General features: G+C 36.1%; 2 protein-coding genes across 7 annotated transcripts; one reads left to right on the top strand and one right to left on the bottom strand.

Moving 5' to 3' along the window:
• Positions 1-4,850: 4,850 nt before the first annotated feature.
• Positions 4,851-22,155, top strand: LOC132645323 (protein RBL). Of its 6 annotated transcripts, none has more exons than XM_060362248.1 (6): positions 4,854-5,230; positions 5,839-5,937; positions 6,546-7,633; positions 7,731-7,992; positions 15,702-15,809; positions 21,632-22,155. In XM_060362248.1, the coding sequence occupies exons 1-6, from the start codon at positions 5,212-5,214 to the stop codon at positions 21,634-21,636; spliced, it is 1,581 nt and encodes a 526-aa protein (XP_060218231.1). In that variant the 5' UTR covers positions 4,854-5,211; the 3' UTR covers positions 21,637-22,155. The 6 variants fall into 6 exon arrangements, with proteins under 6 accessions (XP_060218229.1, XP_060218235.1, XP_060218234.1 ...); XM_060362249.1 differs by having other exon boundaries at positions 4,856-5,230; positions 7,731-7,989; XM_060362250.1 differs by lacking the exon at positions 4,854-5,230 and adding an exon at positions 5,291-5,639.
• Positions 22,094-23,809, bottom strand: LOC132645324 (inactive protein RESTRICTED TEV MOVEMENT 2). The gene is made up of 2 exons (XM_060362253.1): positions 23,486-23,809; positions 22,094-23,096 (listed from the first exon to the last, which is right to left on the bottom strand). The coding sequence occupies exons 1-2, from the start codon at positions 23,640-23,642 to the stop codon at positions 22,258-22,260; spliced, it is 996 nt and encodes a 331-aa protein (XP_060218236.1). The 5' UTR covers positions 23,643-23,809; the 3' UTR covers positions 22,094-22,257.
• Positions 23,810-25,153: the final 1,344 nt, after the last annotated feature.

Below are 25,153 nucleotides of genomic sequence, written 5' to 3'. Positions count from 1 at the left end.
AAAAAAAAAAAACGCAAGGCAAGATTTTCATAGAAATTATGCCTATTTGGGCAAAGTTATGCTTTAAGGCATGATTTTGTAGTATGCCTTTCCCGGCATAGTTTTGTAGTATAACTTAATTTCTACAAAACTATGACGGACAAGGCATAATTCCTTGTCCGACATAGTTCTGTAGAAATTAAATTACATAGAAATCATGTCTTGTCACGGCATAGTTCTGTAGAAATTAAGTTATCTTAGGATACTAAAGAAGTATGCCTTAAGGCATAACTTTGCCCCGAATGGGTATATTTCTATGAAAATCCTGCCATGTGAATTGTTCTTTTTTATTCTGCTGGGGTTCGAACCCAAATCTCTGATTTCATAGACCAGCGAATAAGGGTATTTGGCCCACAAATTTTCATTAAATGAGCAGTAGGGGCAAAAATTAAAGACCAGCGATTTGAGGGGTAAAAATTAAAGACTAGTCCATATGAAGGACAATCCACGCAATTTTTTGTTTTTAACTTACCCTCATAATTAAGCGACCATTTTTGTTAACTTGTGGCAAACTTAAAGGACCAAAACTGTTAATTGCATAGTTAACGGACTATTTTGAACCTACCATCATAGTTAAGGGGCCAATAATGTTATTTTCTCACTAACGATACAAACGAGGTTCGAACTTATACATTGTAGTTATGCGTTTAGGTCCTCGAGTATATATTCATTACTTACGATACTTTCAATGCTAATTCAAGCTCAAAGCTTTTGAAGAAGTGAATTTCACTGGGATTGTCGTTGGCTATATTTACTTGATTGATAAAATCGACGTCTCTTTCTGTTCTTGCAAACGGTATATCAAGTTTCATCTATAAATAGAATAGATTGTTATCAATGGCTCGATTTTTTGGTCAGTGATTTTTAGTTACATTGTTATTTTTAGATCTGGTCGATACTACTTCTATTTGTTTATGAATTTCCTTTTCTTTTATATCATCACATAAATAAAGGGGGGAAGTCAGTGATTTCAAATAGACAAGTTTGCTCAAATTTATGAGAAGGTTAAAATGAATATAATTGATGAACATATCATACCCCAATTCATTTTGTCGAATCAAATTGATAAGGCTAAAGGAATATCTAGAATTTAACTAATTCCACCAGTGATGCACGATTTGAAATTCGATGAATAAGGAACTTGTCCCTTTACTCTTTACAAAGAGAAAGTGGATGACCACAATTTAATTCCATTGGATTATTCCTCAACTCAATTAAACTAACCCCAACTAGAATGAATTGATCCTTCAACTGATCTTCCCAATTTCGGGGTTAACACCTATCAATCCTTTTATCTAGATTTTTTGTTAAAAAGTCATCACCAACATAGTCAATGGTTTATGTATAGGGTATATTAATGAATACTGCATTAAAAAAAATGAAAAATGATCTAAATGTCCTTAACGTATTGAAAATGACTTAAAATCACACTTCTTCAACCCATTAGGTCCTAATTGCCCTTAACATTAAATTTAAGTCTAAAAAGCGCCTTCTTTTACCAAAAGTTGATGTGAAATATATAGTTTTTACATATAATATGTGAGTAGATTTATTGGTTCACATGTAATTAGACTCATTTCAATCACAACCTGATCCCTTAAACATATTCTCTAAATATCTCAAACACTCCATCTTCTTCATTCATAATTATGGATGCAAGTGCCTATACGAAATTGCTAGATTCGAATAGAAACATCTGCAAGCGATTCGTTTGGTTAGCAACTGCTTCCATTACCTTAGGATGACAATGTCCACAAAATACTGTAGCAACCCCTCCAAATGGATCAAGATATCTCTGTCCGTTTTTGTCAAAGAAACACTACATCAACTTTCTGTCAACCAAATTCAACTGATCACAAAGACAAAAAATGAAAACGAAAATTACAAAACACACAAACTCAAAAAAAAAAAAAAAAAAGAAAAGAAAAGGAATGAACTGAATTAAACTCAAATATTCTTATTGCAGAATAGTATAAACAATCTTGATTTTACAGTAACTGATATAAGTAATATAGATGACAAGCTAATTAAAGAAGAGACATATTTGTTTATTTGATCATGCGTCTAATTACATGAATGAAAAGAATAAAGTGTTGGGAGTCTTTAAAAAAATGGTAGAGTTAAAGGATTGGATTGTCTATGCGTTGAGCCTAGTTATATGCGGATTAATAAATTAATGTCACATTTTTCATTATAAGAATCTCTTATTATTCAAATCAGTTTCGATTAAAAGAAAGACACTTTCCGGCTTAGGTTAACATTAAGTAATTAGGATTCAATAGGTAGATAAAGGACAAATTTAAGCCATTTCTAATACACTAAGACATTTATGACCCTTTCATGTTATTTCTTTAATCTTCAAGATAATAAAATTGTCAAAGTAGTAGCTAAAGTATGTCATGTATTTCAATTTAATTCTCAATGTTGGACACTAATTTGCAATTGTTTTATTGTTTCACAGACACTAATTGAATGTGTGATTTTTAACCTATTAAATTTTGATCATAAATATCTAAAAACTTTTAGAATCAATGAATGTTGATTGGACTAGAATATATAACATGATTTCCTAGCTATTATGATAATTAATTATTTAGACCGTTGTGTCTTGAATAAACAATCTCTTTAAAGATAAAACTTTTTATGCATATCACAATAGGTTGCATAAGTCTCTCTTTTATTCTTTGTCATTATACTTTTCCCTATAATCACTAAGATAAGGGGGAAAAAAAGGTACCTTTGGGCAAATATTTCTCTAACAAATACATAAATAATTCTCTACTTTGCTAATATTGTTCAAAGTCAGATCAATTATTTAATTTTGATAAGGAAGCATTAGTAGAATATCATTACTTTTGATTCCAAGTTAAATGTTTTCCTTTCAAATTGGACTATGATGAGAGAAAATTTGAAATTCAAAATTATTATTTGAAGGAAAATACGAGACATGTATTAAACTTTTGTTCATGCTAAATAAATACAACAAATATACTGGATTGAGATGTTGGGTGTGGTAGATATCTAGGAGCTCAATTGGTTGACTACCTGAACTTTCACCTTGTTAGTGAAGGTTTGAATCCCCACATTGTAATCCCCTCCCCATTTACCCTTCCCTACCCCCTATGTATTAAAAACAATTTTTTTAAAAGACGTTAGGTGTGCGAACAAAGTACCACATTGGTAGTTGGAAAGAAAAATGAGCTACTTATAAGAAGTTGAATATTCTTAATGATGTGAGGCCTTTTGGGGAAAACCGTGCGGACTAATCCCAAAGCGGACAATATCACATCATGTTAAGAGTATCTTTGGGCCGTTTTAGCCCAACAACTAGTATCAGAACTAATGGTTTAGCGGGACGAGTATGAAGATGACAGAGTGTGGCGTGGGGCCCGACTTAGTGTCTTTGCCCGTCTATGGGCCGGTTTATAACCTTTACCCATAGTTTTGAAGACCCATACATAGCCTTTGGGCTTCGGTGACCGTAAATAATCTGACGATATGGGTGGCACACAGACATGCTGAATCTCTGACCCATGAGTTATGGTAATGAGCCATGTGGAACTTAGTTCAAGGGGGAGATTGTTAGGCGTGAAAAAAGAGTTACTTATAAGGAGTTGAATATTCTTAATGATGTGAGGCCTTTTAGCGAAAATCGTGCGGGCTTGGCCCAAAGCGAATAATATCACATCATGTTAAGAATATCTTTGGGCTGTTTAGCCCAACATTGAAAAACATAGAAATTCATAACAAACAATATTTTAGAAGTCTAACATGATCAAATATTTCTTCTTGAAAAATATTTTGTTGGAGGAATTACAAAAGAATGTGAACTTTCAAATTAGGACGTATAGATTGCAAATTTTAGTATTGGTAACGAGTACATCCTCTTACTTTCTTAAACCCATGGTTGGGTCCGAAATTTGTCAGCTATTATAGAGAATGACTATTATACACCTATAATAGCATTGACATTTAAATAATACTTTGCTGTTATAGGCAAAAAAGATGCATAAAATTTAATTTTCATTTTTAATTGTCAAATTCTAAGCTTAATCACACTTTGTATAACGAAGGAAAATCGTTTAATGATGAAAATATATATATTCATATGATATTTTTTTTTATCATAAATAGTGTATTAAATGATCAAATATTTGGTCAAAATTTCTACTCTTATTATTGGTAATTATGAATATTCTATTTTTATAAAGATGATTAATTATTATATTACCAAAAAAAGAAGATAGCTGTTATATGGGAGCTAATTTTATAAAGAGCGTACTGCTATAAAGTTGGTTGTTGCTGTTATAGGTGAAATGCTATTATAGAGAAGTAAAATATAACATAAAAAATCGGTTCCAAAAAATCTTAGTTGTTATAGAAATGTACTGTTATATGCGGGTGTCGTTATAGAACTGTAGTTAAAACCTGTCTATGTTATTTATTGGAAGAAAATATTTACGCCACCTAGCTCATTTTTGAGTTTGTTAGTCGATTTAGCTCATATTTGTTAGGCATAATGTTTTCCCCAAAATATAACATATAATATTGTATATTGGGATACACGGCATGATATTTTATGTTTGAGCTGTGTACTTTTGAAAATTTTGACAAAAAATTCAGTTCCTCACTAATGGAATTTTGTCCAGATATTACTTATTATTATTATTATATATATATATATATATATATATATATATATATATATTTTTTTTTTTTTTTTTAGTTTTTCATCCTGTGTCCGGTATACTCGTATTGAAGCCCGACTATATTCAAATTCGCGCTGCTTAGAATCCCATTCGGGAGAAAACGCTCATATCAAGAATTTTTTCATACTCAAAACTTAAACCCGAAATTTTTAATTAAGCGGAGCAACCCACCTGCTGCTGCACCACATACTTTCAGATATTACCATTATTTAGTACTATGAAACTATCCCAAAAATTGAAAAGAAAAGGAAAAGACAAGAGTGATGTGTTTTAAAACCCTGGTCATAGTCTGAGAATCCCACTTCACTTGTATTCTCTCTTCCCTCTCTTTCTCCGCTCGCTCCTGTTTTGCGGTGGCGTACAGCTTCACAAGCTCAGTGTACCAACATTTGTTACATAAACCCCTTTTACCCAAAAGCCTGAATTTTTCTATAAAGAAATCAATTTTCAGCTGTTTAGCATCATGAATGCTCCTATAATTGGTAATCTTTTGCCTCTTGACATCCCCTTCTATAAAGATTATATTTTTATTTGTAATTCTCTTGTTTTTTTGGCTTCTTTTTTTTCCTCATGAAAGAACTGTTAAGTATAAGAATGTATTCTATTTTGATGACTTGTTTCGTAGAGAAAAGAGTGAATCTTCTTGGCAGAAAATAAAAGAAAAAACCCATTAATTTTTAGTGCAGCTTCAGCATTTTTAACATTTTTTTTTTACACAAAGCTCCTATTTTTTTTTTTTTTTTTTTTGGCTTCTTGATGATCCTTTTTCCTTTGGGTTTAAGTTTTTGCTATATGCTAACCAAAAGAGCTAAATTGCTTTCTTTAAAAAATAAATAGAAGGAAAACCCCTTAGCAGCAATGTTAGCTTCAACTAATTGTATCTGAGAACAAGTACTCCTTTATTTTTCTTTTCATATTATCTTTTAAGTTTTTTTTTTGGTTGAATTTTGGTTATGAATGAACATAGGTGTACATACATAGGGATAAATTTGAATTATTTTCTTCTGTTTAATTTTTGCTGCTATGTACTTAAAGCTGATCATGTGCTTACTATTTGCTTTTGTTTTTTGGCTTCTTTTCTGGGATTAAGATCCATTGCAGGGGGATTTCCCTGAAGTTATAGAAGAGTATTTGGATCATGGGATCATGAAATGCATTGCCTTTAATCGTCGCGGAACCCTTCTTGCAGGTACTGTGAATAATTCTTAACTGAACTGTTTTCCCCTTTAATTGTGCTTTTCACACAACTAACATGAAGTATGAAGTCTTGGGGTTCTTCATTTGATACTGGTTCTGTTAAAAAGATCAGTTTTTTTTTTTTTGCCACATTATTATGAAGTGTGTTTGCTTCGTGAGGGTTAGGATATTCAGAGGCAGAGGGTACAAACTAATAGCTGAAAAAGACTTTTAAGAGAAGAATTTTGTAGTACAAGTGTAATGTAGCTCTTTTTGGCATTGCGAAAGACCAATTTTGATGCTTCGTCTAATCAAAGGCTTCAGTTTAACCAATCATTCTTCCATCAGATCCTACTGAATATTCTTTCCTATTATTCTGTTCATTCATGTAGCTCTTTTTCTTTCATTCTGGTTTCTTGTTTCTTGAAGCATCGTGCTGAATGAGATAAAGATAGTCAATTGGTATCTCGAAGCCACTCGATATCTAGATGTTGCAAAAGAGATTATAACTTTCTGGTTGTTGTTTAGATTAATAACTTTTAGGAAAGATATACCAATAAAAAAACTTGTAAGAAAGATATGCTTGCTTTGTAAAAACCTAAAATGCCTTCGATTTTTCAGCTGGATGCGCTGATGGAAGTTGCCTTATCTGGGATTTTGAGACAAGAGGTATTGCAAAAGAATTCAAGGACGACGAATGTGTTGCCTCAATTACAAGTGTTTGTTGGTCAAAGTACGGTCACCGTATACTTGTCTCCGCTGCTGATAAGTCCTTGACACTCTGGGATGTTGTCAAAGGAGAGAAGATAACTCGGATCATGCTACAGCAAACCCCTTTACAAGCTCGCCTACATCCTGGGTCCTCTACTCCATCTATTTGCTTGGTGTGTCCCCTTTCATCTGCTCCCATGATTGTTGACTTGGATACAGGAAGCGTGACTGTGCTCCCTGTCTCGCCTACTGAAGGAGGAAATGGACTTGCTCCTACTTCAAAAAATAAACTTTCAGATGGATCTGCCCCATTTAGTCCTACTGCAGCTTGCTTTAACAAGTATGGAGATCTGGTTTATGTGGGAAACTCCAAAGGGGAAATATTAATCATCGACCATAAAAGAGTTCAAGTGCGTGGTATAGTTCTTGTTCCAGGCTGTGCTGTTATAAAGAATATCGTGTTTAGCAGAAATGGACAGTATCTCTTAACAAATTCAAATGATCGTACAATAAGGATATACGAGAACCTTCTTCCAATAAAAGGTGCACTTATGGGTCTAGATGAAGCAACCAATGGCCTGAATGATCTGGAAGGGGTCGAGAAGCTGAAAGCTATTGGAGCGCAATGTTTAGCCCTGTTTCGGGAGTTTCAGGATTCTGTCACCAGGGTGCACTGGAAAGCTCCATGTTTTAGTGGTGATGGTGAGTGGGTTGTTGGTGGTTCCGCCAACAAAGGAGAGCACAAGATCTACATTTGGGATCGGGCCGGTCATCTTGTGAAAATTCTTGAAGGACCGAAGGAAGCGATAATAGATCTAGCTTGGCATCCTGTCCACCCTATTGTAGTCTCTGTTTCGCTAGCTGGGTTAGTCTATATTTGGGCAAAAGACTACACCGAGAATTGGAGTGCATTTGCTCCTGATTTCAAAGAACTTGAAGAAAATGAGGAGTATGTTGAAAGGGAAGATGAGTTTGATCTCAATCCTGATGTGGAGAAGGTGATACTTGTTGGACTTCTTGAATAAGAAAGAAGTGTAGATAAGGTGTTCTTCCTACTTTTCTTTTTCTGTTTTTGATATGAACATGCTGCTGCAGGTTAAAGAGTCAGATGTCAACGAGGATGAAGATGTTGACATCGTTGGTGTGGAGAAAGATTCGACTTTCAGCGATTCAGACATGTCAGGAGATGAAATTTGCTTTTTGCCTGCTGATCCAATTCCTGATGTTCCAGAGCAGCAGGACAAGTGTGTTGGTAGTTCCTCAAAGCTAGGAGAGAGCAACCAATCTGGATCCCCTCTTTCAGAGGATGCTGGACAAAATGGGCTAGTGAATCATGAGTCCAGTCCATTTGAAGGTGGTAAGCCATTTCCAATTACTCCCTCCATTCCATATTAAGTGACCTTTTAGGCTTTTTATTTTGTTTAAAAATAAGTGACGCTTTAGAATTTCAAGAATACTTTGGATAGATTCTTCCAAAAGTGCCCTTGTTTAAATAATCAAGATTCATTAATTACTACTCAATACCCAATGTTAACTTAAAATATAGTTAGGGGTAAGTTGGTAAAAATACTCCTAATTTTCTAGGAGTGAGCAATTTCTTAAGGGGTGTGCATGAGCTAAAAGAGTCACTTATTATAGAATGGAGGGAGTATATTTTAAATAAATCAAACTATTATGAATCCTGTGATTCAAGTATTATATCCATGGTGAGTGTAAACTCCTTGTTATGTTATGTGCAAGAAAATCGTGATTAAATCTATATCCAGTTGACAGTCCTAAGTGACATCCTCCTAAGGTTACTAGCTCAAAGTTTAATGCTTAAATTTCAATATTCAGAATTTGTTTCAGAACTTTTTCTTGGATATCAATCAACTACACCTCGATCCCAATTTCAATATTCAGAATTTGTTTGATGAAATGCTATTAGGTGATTCAAGGCTCTATATTGGCTTGGGATTTGCCGTTGTTCTGTCTTTTGTTATGTTTTTGATTTATTTGTTCTTTTGGGAGTATTCTATCCTTCCCTATATTCCTTTTCTGTATGTTTATTGTGCATGTTTGTTGTGCCTGAGAGACACTGTCCTCAAACATTACACAAATAACATATTTAATTCAAAATAGAGAAATAATTCGGCTTTGTTTGTATGGCAGAGATTTCCCAATAAGTTATATTCCATAGGAGGGAGAACAGAAGATGTCTGTTCCAGAAAACATATGCAGCAAACTTGATTTTTGTTTTGTGCACATGAATGAACATCCGCTGTTCAATTTTGATTGGACTGTAAGAATGAACAAGGGATTTTGGCTTCATATGTAGCAAATATGTATTCTTGATTGCTGGTTGTTGCTCCCAAACGCACACGCAAGTATACGGGGTGGCCAAGTAATATAGTGACTTGTAAAAGTCGGATATCGTACCCAGTGAACCCACAGAGACTTGTGATCAACGATTAAACAAGAATTTACTATTACTACTAATTATGCAAATATGAATTTAGAATGGTTGATTGTTTTTGTAAACTAATGCAGAAATTAAGTAACTAGTTAATTACACTAACAATTTGGCACGAATGTTTGGTTAAGACTTGAGTTTATCACAGAGAGAAGACTATTCCAGGGTTACAACACTTTCGTAATCATGTTGCACATTCACTTTAACCTTTATTCTTTATCGAGACAGGGCTGATATTATGACTACGAATCTCTCGAGTTCTCTAGTCACCTATTCGTATTACTTTCATGCCTATATCTCTATGGTCATGAACATTCACACAAATGCATTTATATTTCCTCTATATCAACCAAGTAAGGCGAACTAGGTATATCTCTATCCTAGACGCTTATCCGCTCCTCGATGCCCAGGGTTAAGATCCCACTCTACTTAATCTTCGTTCTATCTTAGTATTCCTCTCTCGAGTTCAATCTAAGAATCAAATATATATCCTATTGGTAACAGTAAAATAGTCGAGCACAAGATTAAGTAAATAACTCATATGATAAATATAGAAAATGTCAACTCAAGTTCATACGTTGGCCATAACCCCAGAACAAGGGAATTTAGCCGCTCATTTGGATACAACAAGTAGTTTTCATGTTCAATCTAAAAGAAGATGAAACAATGAAGGTAAAAGAAATAACCCTACGATGAAAAACCTTACTCCTTGCTCTCTACGAAATAAAACGTCCGAACCCTTCAAAAACGACCGAAAGAACTATTCATGGTGTTGAGAAAATAACCCTCCAAGGCCCATCCAAAACGGGTTAGGACTTAGAAAATATCTCCCGTCAGCATACATAGCTCCCTGAGCAAGCCTTGGAGCGAGATGGGACCTCGCCCTGGCCTTCGCTCAGCGAGCTCATGGGTCTCATTTTGTACCTGGCGAAATTTCTTGCAATCTTCAATTTCGAGCAGTGCAGCTCACTGGGCGAGCATTAGAGCGAGCATACACCTCGCTTTCACCTTCGCTGAGCGAGCTATCCATGTCATTCCACACTTTTCCAATTTTCGTGAACTAATCTTTTTGCATAGCCCATTTCGTTGAGCGAGGTGGAGGTCGAGATGTGTCCTCGCTCCAGCCTTAGCTCAGCGAGGTCACTCCTCCAGTTTTTACTTGGCTCATTTCACGTCTTGTTCGTTTGCATACATTGTCGGCTTTTCTGAGCTAGCATCATGACTAGGTCTTATTCATTTTCGTTCAAATCGATGCTTTTTCCACTTAGAGGTCATTTGGTACGCGGAGTAAATTATCCCGAGACTAATTTATCCCATTTAGGAGGTGGAAATGTGGGATAAAATAATCCCAAGGTTAATGGGATAAGGTGGGATATCCCATCTTTAAGTTTAGGCTTCATTTTATATTTTGTTTGGTAGAAGGTATAACATGGCGGTTAGGCGTATAAATACACCTAACATCATTGTCAGACCTAAGAGCCGTTTGGACATGATTTGAAATCATGTTTGGACATGCAATTTGGATTTCTTAAGTTGTATTTTTTTTAATAGACATAAAAACCCCACAAGTTGTGAAAACCACCAAAACTTTCCCAATTCTTATACAATCTTACCAAATGAGCAAGTCATCGTTCATAACAAAATTAATATGCTACTAGAAGGCCTTTCTAAAAATACAGCATCAATTGATTAAAATTTAGTTCAATAAAAAGGAAAATGTAACATGATTACTAATGTAACTACTCTTTAATATAATTCTCCCACATGGTACGAACAATCTCTTCACGCCGAGCATGCATTTCCCGATCAGATGACCGAGAAGATGAACCAACATTGTTATATTTAAAAATTTTATGGGTCTTTTTTTACAAATATAAACTTATCAGTCAAGTTTTATATTTAACAACAACAACAACAACAACCCAGTGAAATCCCACAACGTGGGGTCTGGGGAGGGTAGAGTGTACGCAGACCTTACTCCTACCAAGGTAGGACGGCTGTTTCCGAGAGACCCTCGGCTCAATAAAAACATAAAAAGAGGTCAGATACGGCTAAGAGATTCAAAGCGATATGGAAATGAAGTAATGCAAGTGACACAGATAACATAGAATAATCAAAGCACAGGAAATAACAGATAATAGCATAATAGCATAAATTAGAGCACAAAAAATTATACTACGATAATGCGACTATTAATAAGGCAGGGTAATGAGACTATCTACTAGCCTTCTACCCTAATATGGGTCCTCCAAACCCTCCTATCTAAGGTCATGTCCTCGGTAAGCTGTAACTGCGCCATGTCGTGTCTAATTACCTCTCCCCAATACTTCTTTGGCCTACCCCTACCTCGTCTGAAACCATCCATGGCCAACCTCTCACACCTCCGCACTGGGGCATCCGTGTCTCTCCTCTTCACATGCCCAAACCATCTCAATCTCGCTTCTCGCATCTTGTCTTCCACCGAGGCCACTCCCACCTTGTCCCGAATATCCTCATTCCTAATCCTGTCACTCCTGGTGTGGCCACACATCCATCTCAACATTCTCATCTCAGCAACTTTCATCTTTTGAACGTGAGAAACCTTAACTGGCCAACACTCCGCCCCATACAACATAGTCGGTCTAACCACCACTTTGTAGAACTTTCCCTTAAGTTGTGGTGGCACCTTCTTGTCACATAGCACTCCGGAAGCAAGCCTCCATTTCATCCACCCTGCCCCAATACGATGTGTGACATCATCGTCAATCTCCCCGCTGCCTTGCATAATAGACCCAAGATACTTGAAACTACTTTTCTTCTGGATGACTTGGGTACCAAGCCTCGCTTCCAAGCCAGCCTCCTGAGGTGCTTCACTAAACTTACACTCTAAGTACTCTGTCTTGGTCCTACTCAGCTTAAACCCTTTAGACTCCAGAGTTTGTCTCCAATCCTCCAGCTTAGCGTTAACTTCGCTACGAGTCTCATCGATCAGGACTATGTCATCCGTGAAAAGCATACACCATGGCACCTCACCTTGAATTTGCCGCGTCAATCCATCCATCACCAAGACAAATAAGAACGGACTAAGAGCTGATCCTTGATGCAACCCCATCACAACTGGAAAGTGCTCTGAGTCTCCTCTTACTGTCCTTACCCTGGTTTTGGCTCCCTCATACATGTCCTTGATCACCCTAATGTACGCCACAGGTACACCTTTAGCCTCCAAGCATCTCCATAGGATTTCTCTTGGAACTTTGTCGTAAGCCTTTTCTAGGTCAATGAATACCATGTGTAAGTCCCTCTTCCTCTCCCTATACTGCTCCACCGGTCTCCTCACAAGATGGATGGCTTCTGTAGTTGAGCGTCCCGGCATGAATCCGAACTGATTCTCTGAAATAGACACGCCTTTCCTCACCCTCATTTCCACCACCCTTTCCCACACTTTCATAGTATGGCTTAGCAGCTTGATACCTCTATAGTTGTTGCAACTCTGGATATCTCCCTTATTCTTGTATAGAGGGACCATTACACTCGACCTCCATTCTTCAGGCATCATTGCTGTCTTAAAGATGACATTAAACAACCTAGTCAGCCACTCCAAACCTGCCGGGCCCGCACTCTTCCAAAATTCCCCAGGAATCTCGTCAGGTCCGGTCGCTCTTCCCCTGCGCATCCTACGAACAACACCCTTAACCTCCTCAACCTTAATACTCCTGCAATACCCAAAATCTTGACGCCTTCCAGTATGTTCTAGATCTCCCAACACAATGTCTCTGTCCCCTTCTTCATTTAAGAGTTTGGAGAAGTATGACTGCCATCTCCGTCTAATGAGAGTCTCCTCTACCAATACTTTGCCATGCTCGTCCTTGATGCACTTCACTTGAACCACATCACGTGCCTTTCTCTCCCTCGCCTTGGCTAGCTTGAACAATTTTTGATCCCCTCCTTTCTCTTCTAGTTCAGTATAAAGGCGTTCAAAAGCTGCCGTTTTTGCCGTCGAAACCGCCAACTTCGCCTCCTTCCTCGCCATCTTATAAAGTTCCCTATTCGTCCACTGCTCCACCTCATCCTTGCTTTCTATCAACTTCGCATACGCCACCTTCTTTGCTTCCACCTTCCCTTGAACTTCTCCATTCCACCACCAGTCCCCTCGATGCTGGCCACGACTACCTGTCGAGACCCCCAACACTTCCCTTGCTACCGCCCTAATGCAACTAGCCGTCCTATCCCACATACTTGTTGCATCCCCACTACTATCCCAGGCCCCCATAACCTTCAATTTCTCTCCCATCTCCACGGCACTAGTCGTGGTCAAACTCCCCCATCTGATCCTAGGTCGGTCATCCACGACCCTCTTCTTCCTCGGCATCTTGATCCCTAGATCCATCACCAAGAGCTTATGTCGGGTTGTAAGATAGTCGCTCGGAATGACCTTACAGTCTTTGCACAGACCTTTATCGTCCTTCCTAAGGAGTAAAAAGTCAATTTGAGTCTTAGCCACTGAACTACGGAAGGTTACCAAGTGCTCCTCCTTCTTTGGGAAACTCGAATTGGCTATCACCAACCCGAAAGCTCTTGCAAAATCCAAAAGTGAGACTCCTCCTCCATTCCTGTTCCCGAAGCCAAAGCCTCCATGCACATCATCATAACCTCCCGAAATAGGCCCGATGTGCCCATTGAAATCACTTCTCACGAATAACTTCTCAGTAGGCGGTATGCCTCCCACTAATTCGTCCAAATCCTCCCAAAAGCGCCTCTTCTCCTCTTCGCCTAAGCCCGCTTGCGGCGTATAAGCACTAATAATGTTCAAAGTGAGTCCTTCAACGACCACTTTAATCGACATCATCCTATCAGTGGCTCTCCTAACCTCTACCACCTGGTCTCTTAAATCACTATTTACTAAAATGCCCACCCCATTTCTATACTTTGACCTACCAGAGAACCACAGCTTATACCCGTCTACCTCTTTAGCTTTAGGACCTACTCATTTAGTCTCTTGGACACAAGCTATATTAATCTTCCTCTTCTTAAGAATCTTAACTAGCTCTATGGACTTTCCCGTTAACGTCCCAATGTTCCAAGACCCTACTCTCAACCTAGAGGCTCCTTTAACCCACTTACCCCTCCTAACCCTCGCCTCCGTCTCCGAACGAGAACATGACCCTAGTCTACCATCACTAACCAAAACCACGAAAATAAGTATGAACTAATAAATTATTCAAAGGTCTAAAGTCAGCAAAATATAACTACAAGTGTATAGACAAATAGTGGATATGGCAACCGGAGGTACCAACTTCAGTTGAACTGAACCTGGTTTTCGCCGGAAAACACTGTTCACGGTCGAGTACTGTTCACTGCCGGAAAAATGTTCACAAATACCTGAAAGGGAGAAGAGAATAGGAGGGAAAAAAGAAGAAAAGAAAAATAAAAGAAAAAGGGAAAAGGAGAGAGAAAGAGAGGGCTGGCCGGAAAAAGTCACCGGAAAAAGTCGCCGGCGATGGCGCAGCGGCGTACTGGCAGCGCCAGGAGCAGATTAAAAAAAGGAAAAAAAGGAGAAGAGAAGAAGAAGAGGAGAAGAAGAAAAGGAAAGAGAGAAGGAAAAGTAAATCTAGCTGGAAAAGTGGCCGGCGTTATCTGGTCGCCGGCGTCACCTGAACAGTGGTGACGTATGGTCGCCGGACGGAGTAGTGAGTGGGCAGATCTGGGAGAGAGCAGAGGAGAGAGAAAGTGCAGAGGAGAGAGAAAGTCTAAAAAGACTAAAAATCCTCGGAAAAACCCTCAAGTTTTATATTTAAAAATTTTGAAATCATGGAAATCCCAAATCATGCCTTTTTGGATGCTTTGGGATTTCATCTCATGAGATGAAATCACATGTCCAAACGCTGAGATGAAATCGCAGGTCCAAACGCCTACCTAGAATTTCCCATTGTTGGCGGAGCCCTTCCTACTATCTGTCTTGAGAAACTCTATCATGCTATTTGAACAAGTGAAGTTTCTCTTACAGATCAATTGTAAAATACCAGCTTGGTCTCTGAAGTTGTTAGGGAAGTCGCTATGTACACTGAAGCAGAAATGTTATGAGTTCAATTTGCACATTAGTTCTGCTAGGAATCCTAATACTTTTTTTTTTCTTTTTGCTTCAGAATATCCTAATAGGTATCTTTTTCTGTATGTTTCATGACAAAAAGAAGTCTGAAAACTTAATTTGACCTTGCAATGGAAGTAGAAAGTGAAATTTATGCTGATGTCTGAGCCAGATAAGGTAAAGTAGTTTCCCTTGGAACATAAAAGATAATGAAAAGGCCAATGTTCTTTCTCTGTTGCATCTCCAGTTCAGTGACAAAAGTTTTGTTGTCCTCCTTTCCTCTGCGAATTTCTAGACTAAAATATTCTGTGTTATGAAGCTGCTGATGATATATTGTTTATTGTAATTTTGTGGAGTATACAGATAATAATCTATCCCATGCATTTGTTCCATTCATCGTATCATGCACCAGTTCTGAAACTAAATTTACAAAGTTGTCTTTTATTTTAGTTAGACTTCTGTATGAATCTTGATAATTAGGTAACTCATAATTAATCTCCTCTGCTATTTTATTATTATTTTAATGCATCCATTGATAATTCTGCTGCAGAGGACACAGGCACAACATGCTTGAAAAGGAAACGAAGGCCTTCGGAGAAGGTATTGGAATTGCAAGCTGAGAAGGTTAAGAAACCCTCGCAGAAGGCAAAACCATCTGGTAAATAATCAAAACTAAAAGAATACCTGCAAAACATTTAAGATGTTTTAGATAGAAACTTCATTAATTTACAGCTATCAAGAACGTCTTCAACTTTTATTTCCTTTTTGTTGTTAAAAGACCTCATGTGGTCAACTTTCCTGTTATAATGGGTGATACATCACTCAAACCTTTATTAATGGTTATTAGAGTACCATCTTTAAGACAAGAATGACAATGAACATTCCTTGAGATGTTCCTATAAACTTGAGTTTTAATGTATGTTGTTTTTAGTTAGTTCTTGGTGCAACTCCTTTTGCTGGTCTGAAACCTTCCCCCTGCCCACTCTATCTCTCTGTCCCTTTCATGTGAAGAGAAAAGAGTTTCGTGTTACTGAACCTTAGCTATGTCTTTTGATTTCTCATTGTACACATGAACTTCACATTTTCTGCAAAGGACTAAACTAGCCCCATATTTGATGCCCATAATTCACTATATACCCTCGGACTTTAGCTTACTTTTTTGGCATTAACATATTTAGGAAACTTCCAAATTTACCAATTTCTATTAATATTTTTTGTTTATGCTATCTATTTTCTAACCATTTCTTTGTTAGAGACATCTACATCATAATGCACGAGCTTGTGAGGAAGTTTTACTAATTTTTTTCAATAAAAAGGATTAATGTTCCTCTTTAAACAGGATCCTAATTATAACTTAACTGGCTAAAGACAAGGATAGAAAATAGATCCAAAAGTCAAGAACCAACCAACTTGCCTTTGATACATCAACATAAAGTATCTTTCTTTCCTGGTTGAAATTACTAATTCAATTTTTGTCTTGATCTCCAGAGTCTTTTTTATGAGAATAATTTTTGTTGGAGATCGATATTAGCATTCTTGTTTTTTTTTTTCCTTCTTTCATTTTTAGTTTAAACCCTTCCGGGGCATTTGAGGTTGGTATGTCAAGCATCACCTTCTGATCTATAGATTTTCCTTGCTTCTAATTTAGAGATCTAAATGGGGCTGGTGTAGGAGAATCTATAGATTTTCCTTGCTTCTAATTTAGAGGTCCAAATGGGGGCTGGTGTAGGAGAAAGGGCATAACGAGAAATAAACCTTACAACTGCTCCTTTTTTTTTTTTTTTTGTTTTGGCAAACGAGATATTTGCTCTTTTCAGCTTCAAAATGAATAACGTTTCCTGTTCAAAGGAAAACTTGATGGATAATGGGTTTGCCCACTTCCTTACAATTGAGAAATTCTTTGTTTTTTCAGCTTCGAAAGTTGGTGGATAATGTGTGTCCTGGTTTACCTATCTCCACTTAATTATTAGACAACCATAGCATATATCCCTGCACTCTACTTCCTTCGCCATTGAACCAAAGCCCTAGGGGAGATTTTTGTAGCAACTCTTCCGGTGAGTTAGAGCTGTTATTTTAGCTAATTTGTTGTTAAAATCAGCTGTTTTGGGCAAAAAACAAATTGTTATCCGTTCAGCTACCTATTTACACGTGATTTTGAATAACAGTTTTGATTTTATTATAAGGTACACATAATATGGTTTTTGTAGTAGAAATGCTTAGAAGTATAAACATTTAACTTCTAGTATCATTAAGGAGTAAAAGTAAATTCTTTTATTCACTCAGATAAGAATTGGAACGACTTACAAGTGTCTGAAAACAAAGAAACAAACTAATTGGATCAGTTGAGGGAATAAAACCTGATTTAATAAATTGCTAAAGTTATGGAGTATTTTACCTGTAAAATGCATGTTACGTAGAGAACTGGAAATATATGTTAATCTTATTGTATAAAGGGAAACACAATAAATTTGTGAGTCAAATGATTGATTTCCTATGTAGATATTTCACCTATAAAAATATGTTTTCTAGAGAATTGTAAATATAACTCAACCTTAATATTTGTTTTATGGATACGGGTGCAAGTATCCAACACGGTTGTGGATTTAGAGTTCCGATTCGTTATCACATAAATTTTAGGATTTGCAGTACGGATTGGAATACGGATACAACCGTACAAGTGTTGCGATACAACCAATAAATATATATGAGAATTAACAAAAATTTTTTTTGATAAGAGATAAGAGTAATATATATCTCCTTATTAAAAAAAAAAGATAAGAGTAATATATATGAATATTAGTTGTTAACATTTTAAATATACAACATGTTAGCTTCACAAAGAAAAAAATTAGTTGTAAGACTGATGAAAATTAAATTAGATTATGTTACCATTGTCAAAAAAAAAATAAAAAAAATTAGATTATTAGTCAAGAATGTAACTTAACTCGATTTCTATTTAGGTAAGTTAAATAAATGACCAATGATTATTTTGCAATTGTGACCTTTTATTTTTTATTAAATAAATATCCATGGTTTCACTAGTAACTACTCAGTTCATTGACGAGTGCTGGGATACAACTTTCATTTTTGAAGGACCTGTACTAATGCGGCAACATTATTGGAGGATCCGAGCAACATGTGTAAAAGAGGGAAACAACAAAACAACACAATTTAAAACCACTGATTTCATAAAAACTAAGGACAAACTGACTTGGATGTCGATATTATTGACTTACTAAATTGATAACATATGAATTATTTGTAGCTAAAATAAGCATACAAGCTAATTTGATCGGAACAACTGTCAATAGCAAATAAAGTTTGAACTGACTGGAGTAATTTTACAAGGAACTTCACACAATTGAATCAGTCTTTTCTGTAGTAGAAAACTAAACTAAACACTGCGCGGATCAATTTATGGAAATCTAAATGATTTACTTTATGGAATTAAGGAAATGAATACGGATTACAGGTATCCAAAAATAAGGACATGAACTTATTCAATTGAATTTGATTGTCATAGGGAAGAAATATCTATTGAGCAAATTGTTATATGTATGTGTATTATATTATTATAGATACTGATAGTAAATAGCTTAACTAATCAAATTGATTATTGATAGTCATAAAGAAGTAAAATCCTTATTAGTAAGTAACTAACTGTGTTGAGGAATAGGTAAATTATTACCATTTCAAAATATGTTGAAGTATAGGTGTATGTATAATCTTACGCACCACATAAGGAAAGAATTAATTTTAGAGTAAATAAAATAAATTGATTTCCTAAAAACTACAACAACAACATACCCAGTGTAATCCACAATTGGGGTCTGGATAAGAAAAGGCTTGACGTCGGCTGAGAGATTCAAACTCTAGCGGGGAAACCCCATGTACTTAGCAGGTATGCGTCTTAACCACTTGGCCAAAGCGACTTTTGATAGGTTTCCTAAAAACTAAAGGATATTTGAATGATTTGGTCTCTACTAAATTAAGTAAATTAGTTATAGGTGTTTAAATGACTAGATTGGAATTGATATCTTTAAGGAAACAAAACTTTATTTGACAAAAGAATATCTATCTCGCTTCACAAAATAAGGTAACAGAATAACTTCAAAGTAGTAAATATATATGGTTTTGATTAAGAATGTAAAGAATAATGTTTGATTTATTCCACGCTATAGTGTTTGACTGAACATTGCATTTAAGAAAGAAAAAAAGGGGACTTCTGACACAACCGAAATACATATGTAACAATACTTCAGTATGTTGTTTAGGCAAAATGAGAATGCTAAGATTAAAAAAAATACCAAATGGAATGGACCAAAAAGGGAAGCTTGTCATATAAGATGGAAAAAAGGGAGTATAACAGAAGTATATTATATTGAGCAAATTGAAAGATAAGAATTCTGTCCGTGCCTATGTAGAGACTTAGCAGTATATGATATGATCAGATCTTTTTTTTAATTTCTGTTGCTAAAAGCGTTGTGTTTATTCACATTTCTGGTGTTGCTTAAAGTGTTGTGTTTATTCACATTTCTGAAGTCACAGGTTGATGCTTCATTATCTTTTACAAAGTTATGGTCTAGTCAGCTAAAAACCTCTAGATAATCATCTATATATTGTACATCAGTTTGGTTGCACCACAAAGGCATTCCTTAGACAACAACTTTTCAGCTTTAAAGTGGAACTGGTCTGCTCTTCTAAACACTTTATATTTCTCTATTTCTATATCCCCATTTCTGATTATGACTTCTCCATGTCAAACATGTCTCCACAATTGCTTGATATTTATCAGAGCTAAAAGCATATCCAATACCTTGCTGGCAATAGCAAAGTGTAAAAAGAGGAAGTTAAACTGTTTGCCCTCTTTTTAACGCATGGAATAGCTATTGCACATTCCCGGCTTTCTTCTTTAGATTTTGCACTTTTGAGATTGCTTCCTGGCACAAAATGCAGCCAAAAGTAGCCACTTTTAAAGGTTCATTAGCTTTCCAAGGGTATGGTGCATCATTTTCTTAATACTCCACCAGATTTTATGGGAAGACTTGTGGCTAGTCAATCATGGTAGGTGAGCAATATGCAAGGAGTTTTAGAGAGTATGAACAGACTCCCCTAAACAGTTAATTTATGTGGGAATAATTATAAGAACATATTGATTTTGTGATTCAGTTTGCTCTTCTTAAAATTAAATTGCTGGTATTTCATTTCTGCAATTTGGAAAAATTAGGCAGCTCATTGGATGGATGCTTAATAAAAAGCTATGGCGAAAGGAAAAACAACATTATTTGCACAAACTAGAACCCTATGATTCACGAAGTTGTGGATTAGAGCACTTGTAAGTCAGGGAGTTAAGTAAACGTGTGAGGATGTAGATGTCTCATTGGAAATTTAGACAATGAACCATCCTCTCAAAAGTTGATGGGTGGCATCACTGAGTTATATTTTCAGGGAGTTTACTGTATTTTGTATTGTATTTTCAATTACTAAGCCAGAGGACATGCAATTGGAGAAGCTCGAAATGCAAGCGCGTTTCATTTGTTCTTTTCCGCTGTATATACTGCAACTCTGTTACTTAGTCAAGTGTTGTTTGTCATGATTTAGCTTGTCATGTTAAGTTTCTGGTAGCAAATATTAAGAGGATGAATTTTAACATTTAGATTTTCTAGATTAGGGTCTCGTCTCCCGTGTGTCTTGGCGATCACAAAAAATTTCTTTAAACCATTTATAGATCCAATTGCGTTTAACCTTTGATTTTAATGCAATAGTTTCTTCCTCCATGTTAAAACTAGTAGCTCTTGTAACAACTCATTAAGGTTCTCTTTTGTGTATCTTTTCCCTCTCAAAGTGCAATCAAATGCTTTTGCTCAGTACATTTTTAGCTTTACAAGGCAGAGGCATATGCAGTGGTATCTTAATTGTAAATCTTAACGGATAATTCTGTTAGAGATTTCTCAAGTAGAAAATTCATAATTGAGAAAGGATGGGGTCCTATGACGGATGATATGCCCCTTTCATGATATAGGCAGTGCATATCCTTATAAAAATAAAAAATAAAAAATGATATAGGCAGTGCATGCCTGCTTCAGTAAGGGTAAGGGTGTTGATCAGGGACACGTCGACTATGTCCGTGCTAGAAACATTTATAAGCCAATATTCGTCTATAAAAGTTATTCACATATAACTAACACTATTTTCTTTGGGTGCGACAAAATAACTTACGAGATTGATTCTCTTCATTGTTACGAGTATTTGGAGTTGAGTATTCAATTATATCTGTCTTGAGGTAGGGGGAGGATCTGGGACGTGAAAGCTGTTCAAGTGTATCCTGTTTCCTCTTCAATTTTCTCTTTTTGTTTTTCCTTGCGCTGATATTTTTCTCATCTCTGAGAATACCTTGTTATTTTGAATCATTCCATATTATGATGAACCTTCTCAACTATGGTTTCTAAGCTTTTTACTGCATGTTGTGACATTTTGCAGGCTAATATCTGACATAGGCGAAGCAGATTAAGAAATTGCTTCAATGGAGGTCATGTCAATTTACACAACACTAAGCTGTGTATTAAGTGTAAACAAGCTAATGATTCCATCTATAAATGGTTTGTGGAGCGTATTTGATGCTGCGGCTTCTGAAGTTGTCCAGACTTGCACTCCTGAACATATATTTTTAGCTGAGTGGTAGCAGTCAATCCAGACTCTTAGAGGGACGACTAACTGTTTAACATGAACTGACATATAACATTGCATTAGATTTATTCCCTGCTGACAGAAACAACAGTTGAATGGATGGCGTCCGAAGAACTGGATTGCTTTCTGTTGTGGAGTTTGTTTGCTGCTTGTATATACGGTATGTAATGAGAAATCTGAACTGCGAGTTTAGACGGTGAGGGAGGTTTCACCAGTGGCATTGGCTAGGAGGGAGATGCACAGAGTTTCCATGTAACTGACTGAATTAAATTTTTTATTAACTTAGACTTGAAAGAATGATTTGTTCCTACATTTTTCACATATGCCCTCGTCAACCCCATTTGCTTTTATTTGCACAAATTAAAAGCATCACAATCAAGGTAAATTTGTACATTTTTACATAATTTAAGTGTTGTTATTTACTTAGCTCTCCCTGATCCAATGGAGTGGTAAACATAAGCCCCTAGTGCCATAATCACCAGCACAGCAGCTCCAGCATTAACAAGCAGTTGTCTCTCTTCATTTTGTCCCAAAAAGCTTTTCTTCAAGTTGTCAATACTGAATTCACTGCCATGATAAGAAGAGGTACCAGCAGCTAAATTACTTGCACTTTGCTTTTCTTTTGGTCCTTTCTGCTCAACCTTTTCTTGAATTTCTCCTATTAGTTCTTTACTCTTTTCAGCAACCTTCTTTCCTCCTTCCAAGATTTTCTTCTCATCTTTTGTTTTTTCCCTCTCACCACTGGTTTTTCCTACTGGGGTTTTTCCAAGAGCTGGAAAGTCTATAATTTCATCACCCTTTTGAGACTTTGATGTTTCAGCACTTTTCAATGGGTCATCAAAGATTTTCTCCTCTTCTCTTTGTTTTTCCTGTACTCTAGAAACTTGATCTTTGTCAGCATTTTGAGGCTTTGGCAATTGAGCTGTGGGTTTTAAAGGGGTTGGTTTTCTTGGGGTTTCAATAGGTGGATAACTTGTTTTGGGAGGAACATCATCATCCTTGTGAGGGGGTGGTGGGGTTGTTAGAGGGGGTTGTTTTGTGTGTTCATCTAATAATTGCTTGGGCATTTTGCAAGGCATAGTGATGATGAGGATACCATTCTCAAATTTGGCATGGATGCCTCTCATGTTACAGTTCTCAGGTGCTTGATAATCTTCTTGGAAGCGATTCCATTTGTTGCCTTCTACAAACTGTTCTCCACGTACCCTGACTGTGTTCTTGCCTTCTGTACTTACTCTAAGGCTTTCCTTAAAGAATCCTGCAGGCAAATCAAGACAATTTTAAATTCTATTGAAATATATATATATATTATAGAAGTTTCACTGTATGATGATATGATGAAAATTTCATATTTTCCTGTTTTCACGAAGTTACAAAATCTTGAGTTTTGCAAATTGTTATGATCCTTTTAGTTCTTGCTCATAAAAAAGCTAAAAACAGTTGACATGTATATTTAAACCCGATACATAGAACACATGAATACAGATCATTTTTACGTAATCTTTTATCATTAATTACTTGTAAGTTACATGAAAATCTATCAACTTCAAATATTAAAATAGAACACTTTAATATTCATAGCAACGGTTAATGGTCAAGGGAAAACAAAGAGATTAATATTGCAGAATATAGAGAAAATAAACACACCAGGAAGAAATATAAGTAGTTTTTCAGCTCCTTCCTCTTGATGCCGCTCAAAAACAGGCCTAAAATCTTCATAAACTGGGCGAACTCCAGGTCGCGGCGCCCTATGAGGGCGAGTACCAGGTCCACCTCTACCACCACCTCTTGGTCTCATTGCCATTTGAATTCAAATTGACAGAAAGAAGTGCAATTTTTTTGTTAAATTCTCTTGTTTTGTTTTCTTGACAATGTTTTGAGACTTTGAATGCTTTGATGAATATTATGTGGTTTACAATAACTTCCATTTTTATATGTGTGTTTGCATGAGAAATCAAGGACTTTGAGAATTGCAAGTTTTGATTTTGTTTGGTTTTCTTAGAGATGAAACTATTCCAATTTCATGGCTTCAAAGTTGTGCTTCTGCGCCTTTGAGGTTTTGTCCAATTGGACAAGGTAAAGCAACAAAGCTTCCTTTTTTGTGCTCTACACTTTCCAAACCAGGACAGAGAATTTCAAGAAAAAATTAGCAGGAATGGTCAGTTTTTGAGTCAATGATTAAGTTTAGCCATCATTTGAAATTTATTGAGACATAGTCACTTTTAATATCAAGACAAAAGTTACCCCAAGCTAAAGCATGGAATACCTGGAGTTCGAAACTTTGACAAGTGAAATGTGTTGGAGTTCGAAAAATTCATAGAATTTGAACTTATCTAGGATTTTTTTCATTGGGTTTGACACACATATCATGAGTAACTAACGATAAAGTTTTAAAATACATACCATGAGTGAAATAATAGTGATATAAAATTTAAATATGTATCACGAGTGAAACAATAATAAAATATAGTGAAGAGTTAGCATAGGCATGAGTGAATTCAAAATGAACTTATGCTTAGCGGGGCATAACTTCAATAAAGGCTCGGGGCATAACTTGTGTGATATTATGATGCGAAATATATAAACTTATGTCCCTGCGAAAAGTTGTTTGTCTTGAAGGCCAAAAATTAAAGAGCAGCAGAAAATAGGGCCAAAATTGCAAATGACCCAATTTCAAGAGTTATGGGCCATAAATAGGTTGTGACGGCCCAATTGAAAACCCAATTTCACTCCATTTTTTTGTGCGGATTGGGGGCAATTGGCGCAAATGCCCCTCTTTTGGGTTGGTCTTTAGATTTTGCCCCTCAAAATGGTGGTCTTTAATTATTGTCCTTCCGAGCAAAAGTAACATAGTAAAAAGACAGTACTACATTTAACCGTTACATATAAAAACAAATATCGTTATTCTCAAATCCTTCTCTTCTTTCATATCGTTAACCCGGCCCAACTTCGTTCTCAATTTTTCACATTATTCAAATCGTTGTTTCAAGCCAGATTTCTCAATTGATTTTGCTGCTACAACATCAGTAAAAGGTACAAATCTTAATTCAACTCAATTTAACGATTTTAGTGAGTTTAGATTGTTAATATTTGAAAAAAATCATCTTCTACGACCTGATTATGAAGAAATAGATGACATACAGCTCAGATTTAACATTGCGCATGATAAAATTAATCAGCAAAATAGAATTGATTGGATTTATTGCTTTGTTCTGATTTTAATTATTTTATACCTTAATAAAATTAGTATACAATGCTTATTTACTTGAAATTGTAATTATAGTAAATTCAATTTAAATCAGGCAATGCTTATTG

Source organism: Lycium barbarum, chromosome 6 (assembly GCF_019175385.1).
Source record: "Lycium barbarum isolate Lr01 chromosome 6, ASM1917538v2, whole genome shotgun sequence".
NCBI lineage: Eukaryota > Viridiplantae > Streptophyta > Magnoliopsida > Solanales > Solanaceae > Lycium > Lycium barbarum.
This window is presented reverse-complemented; position numbering and strand designations above follow the sequence as displayed.

Coding starts and splice junctions, on each gene's coding strand:
- LOC132645323 (XM_060362246.1), top strand. Junction 5,938..6,545: donor TCGCGGAACCCTTCTTGCAG/GTACTGTGAATA, acceptor TCGATTTTTCAG/CTGGATGCGCTGATGGAAGT. Junction 7,634..7,730: donor TCAATCCTGATGTGGAGAAG/GTGATACTTGTT, acceptor ATGCTGCTGCAG/GTTAAAGAGTCAGATGTCAA.
- LOC132645324 (XM_060362253.1), bottom strand. CDS start 23,642: ATGGCAATGAGACCAAGAGGTGGTGGTAGAGGTGGACCTGGTACTCGC. Junction 23,097..23,485: donor ACTACTTATATTTCTTCCTG/GTGTGTTTATTT, acceptor ATTTGCCTGCAG/GATTCTTTAAGGAAAGCCTT.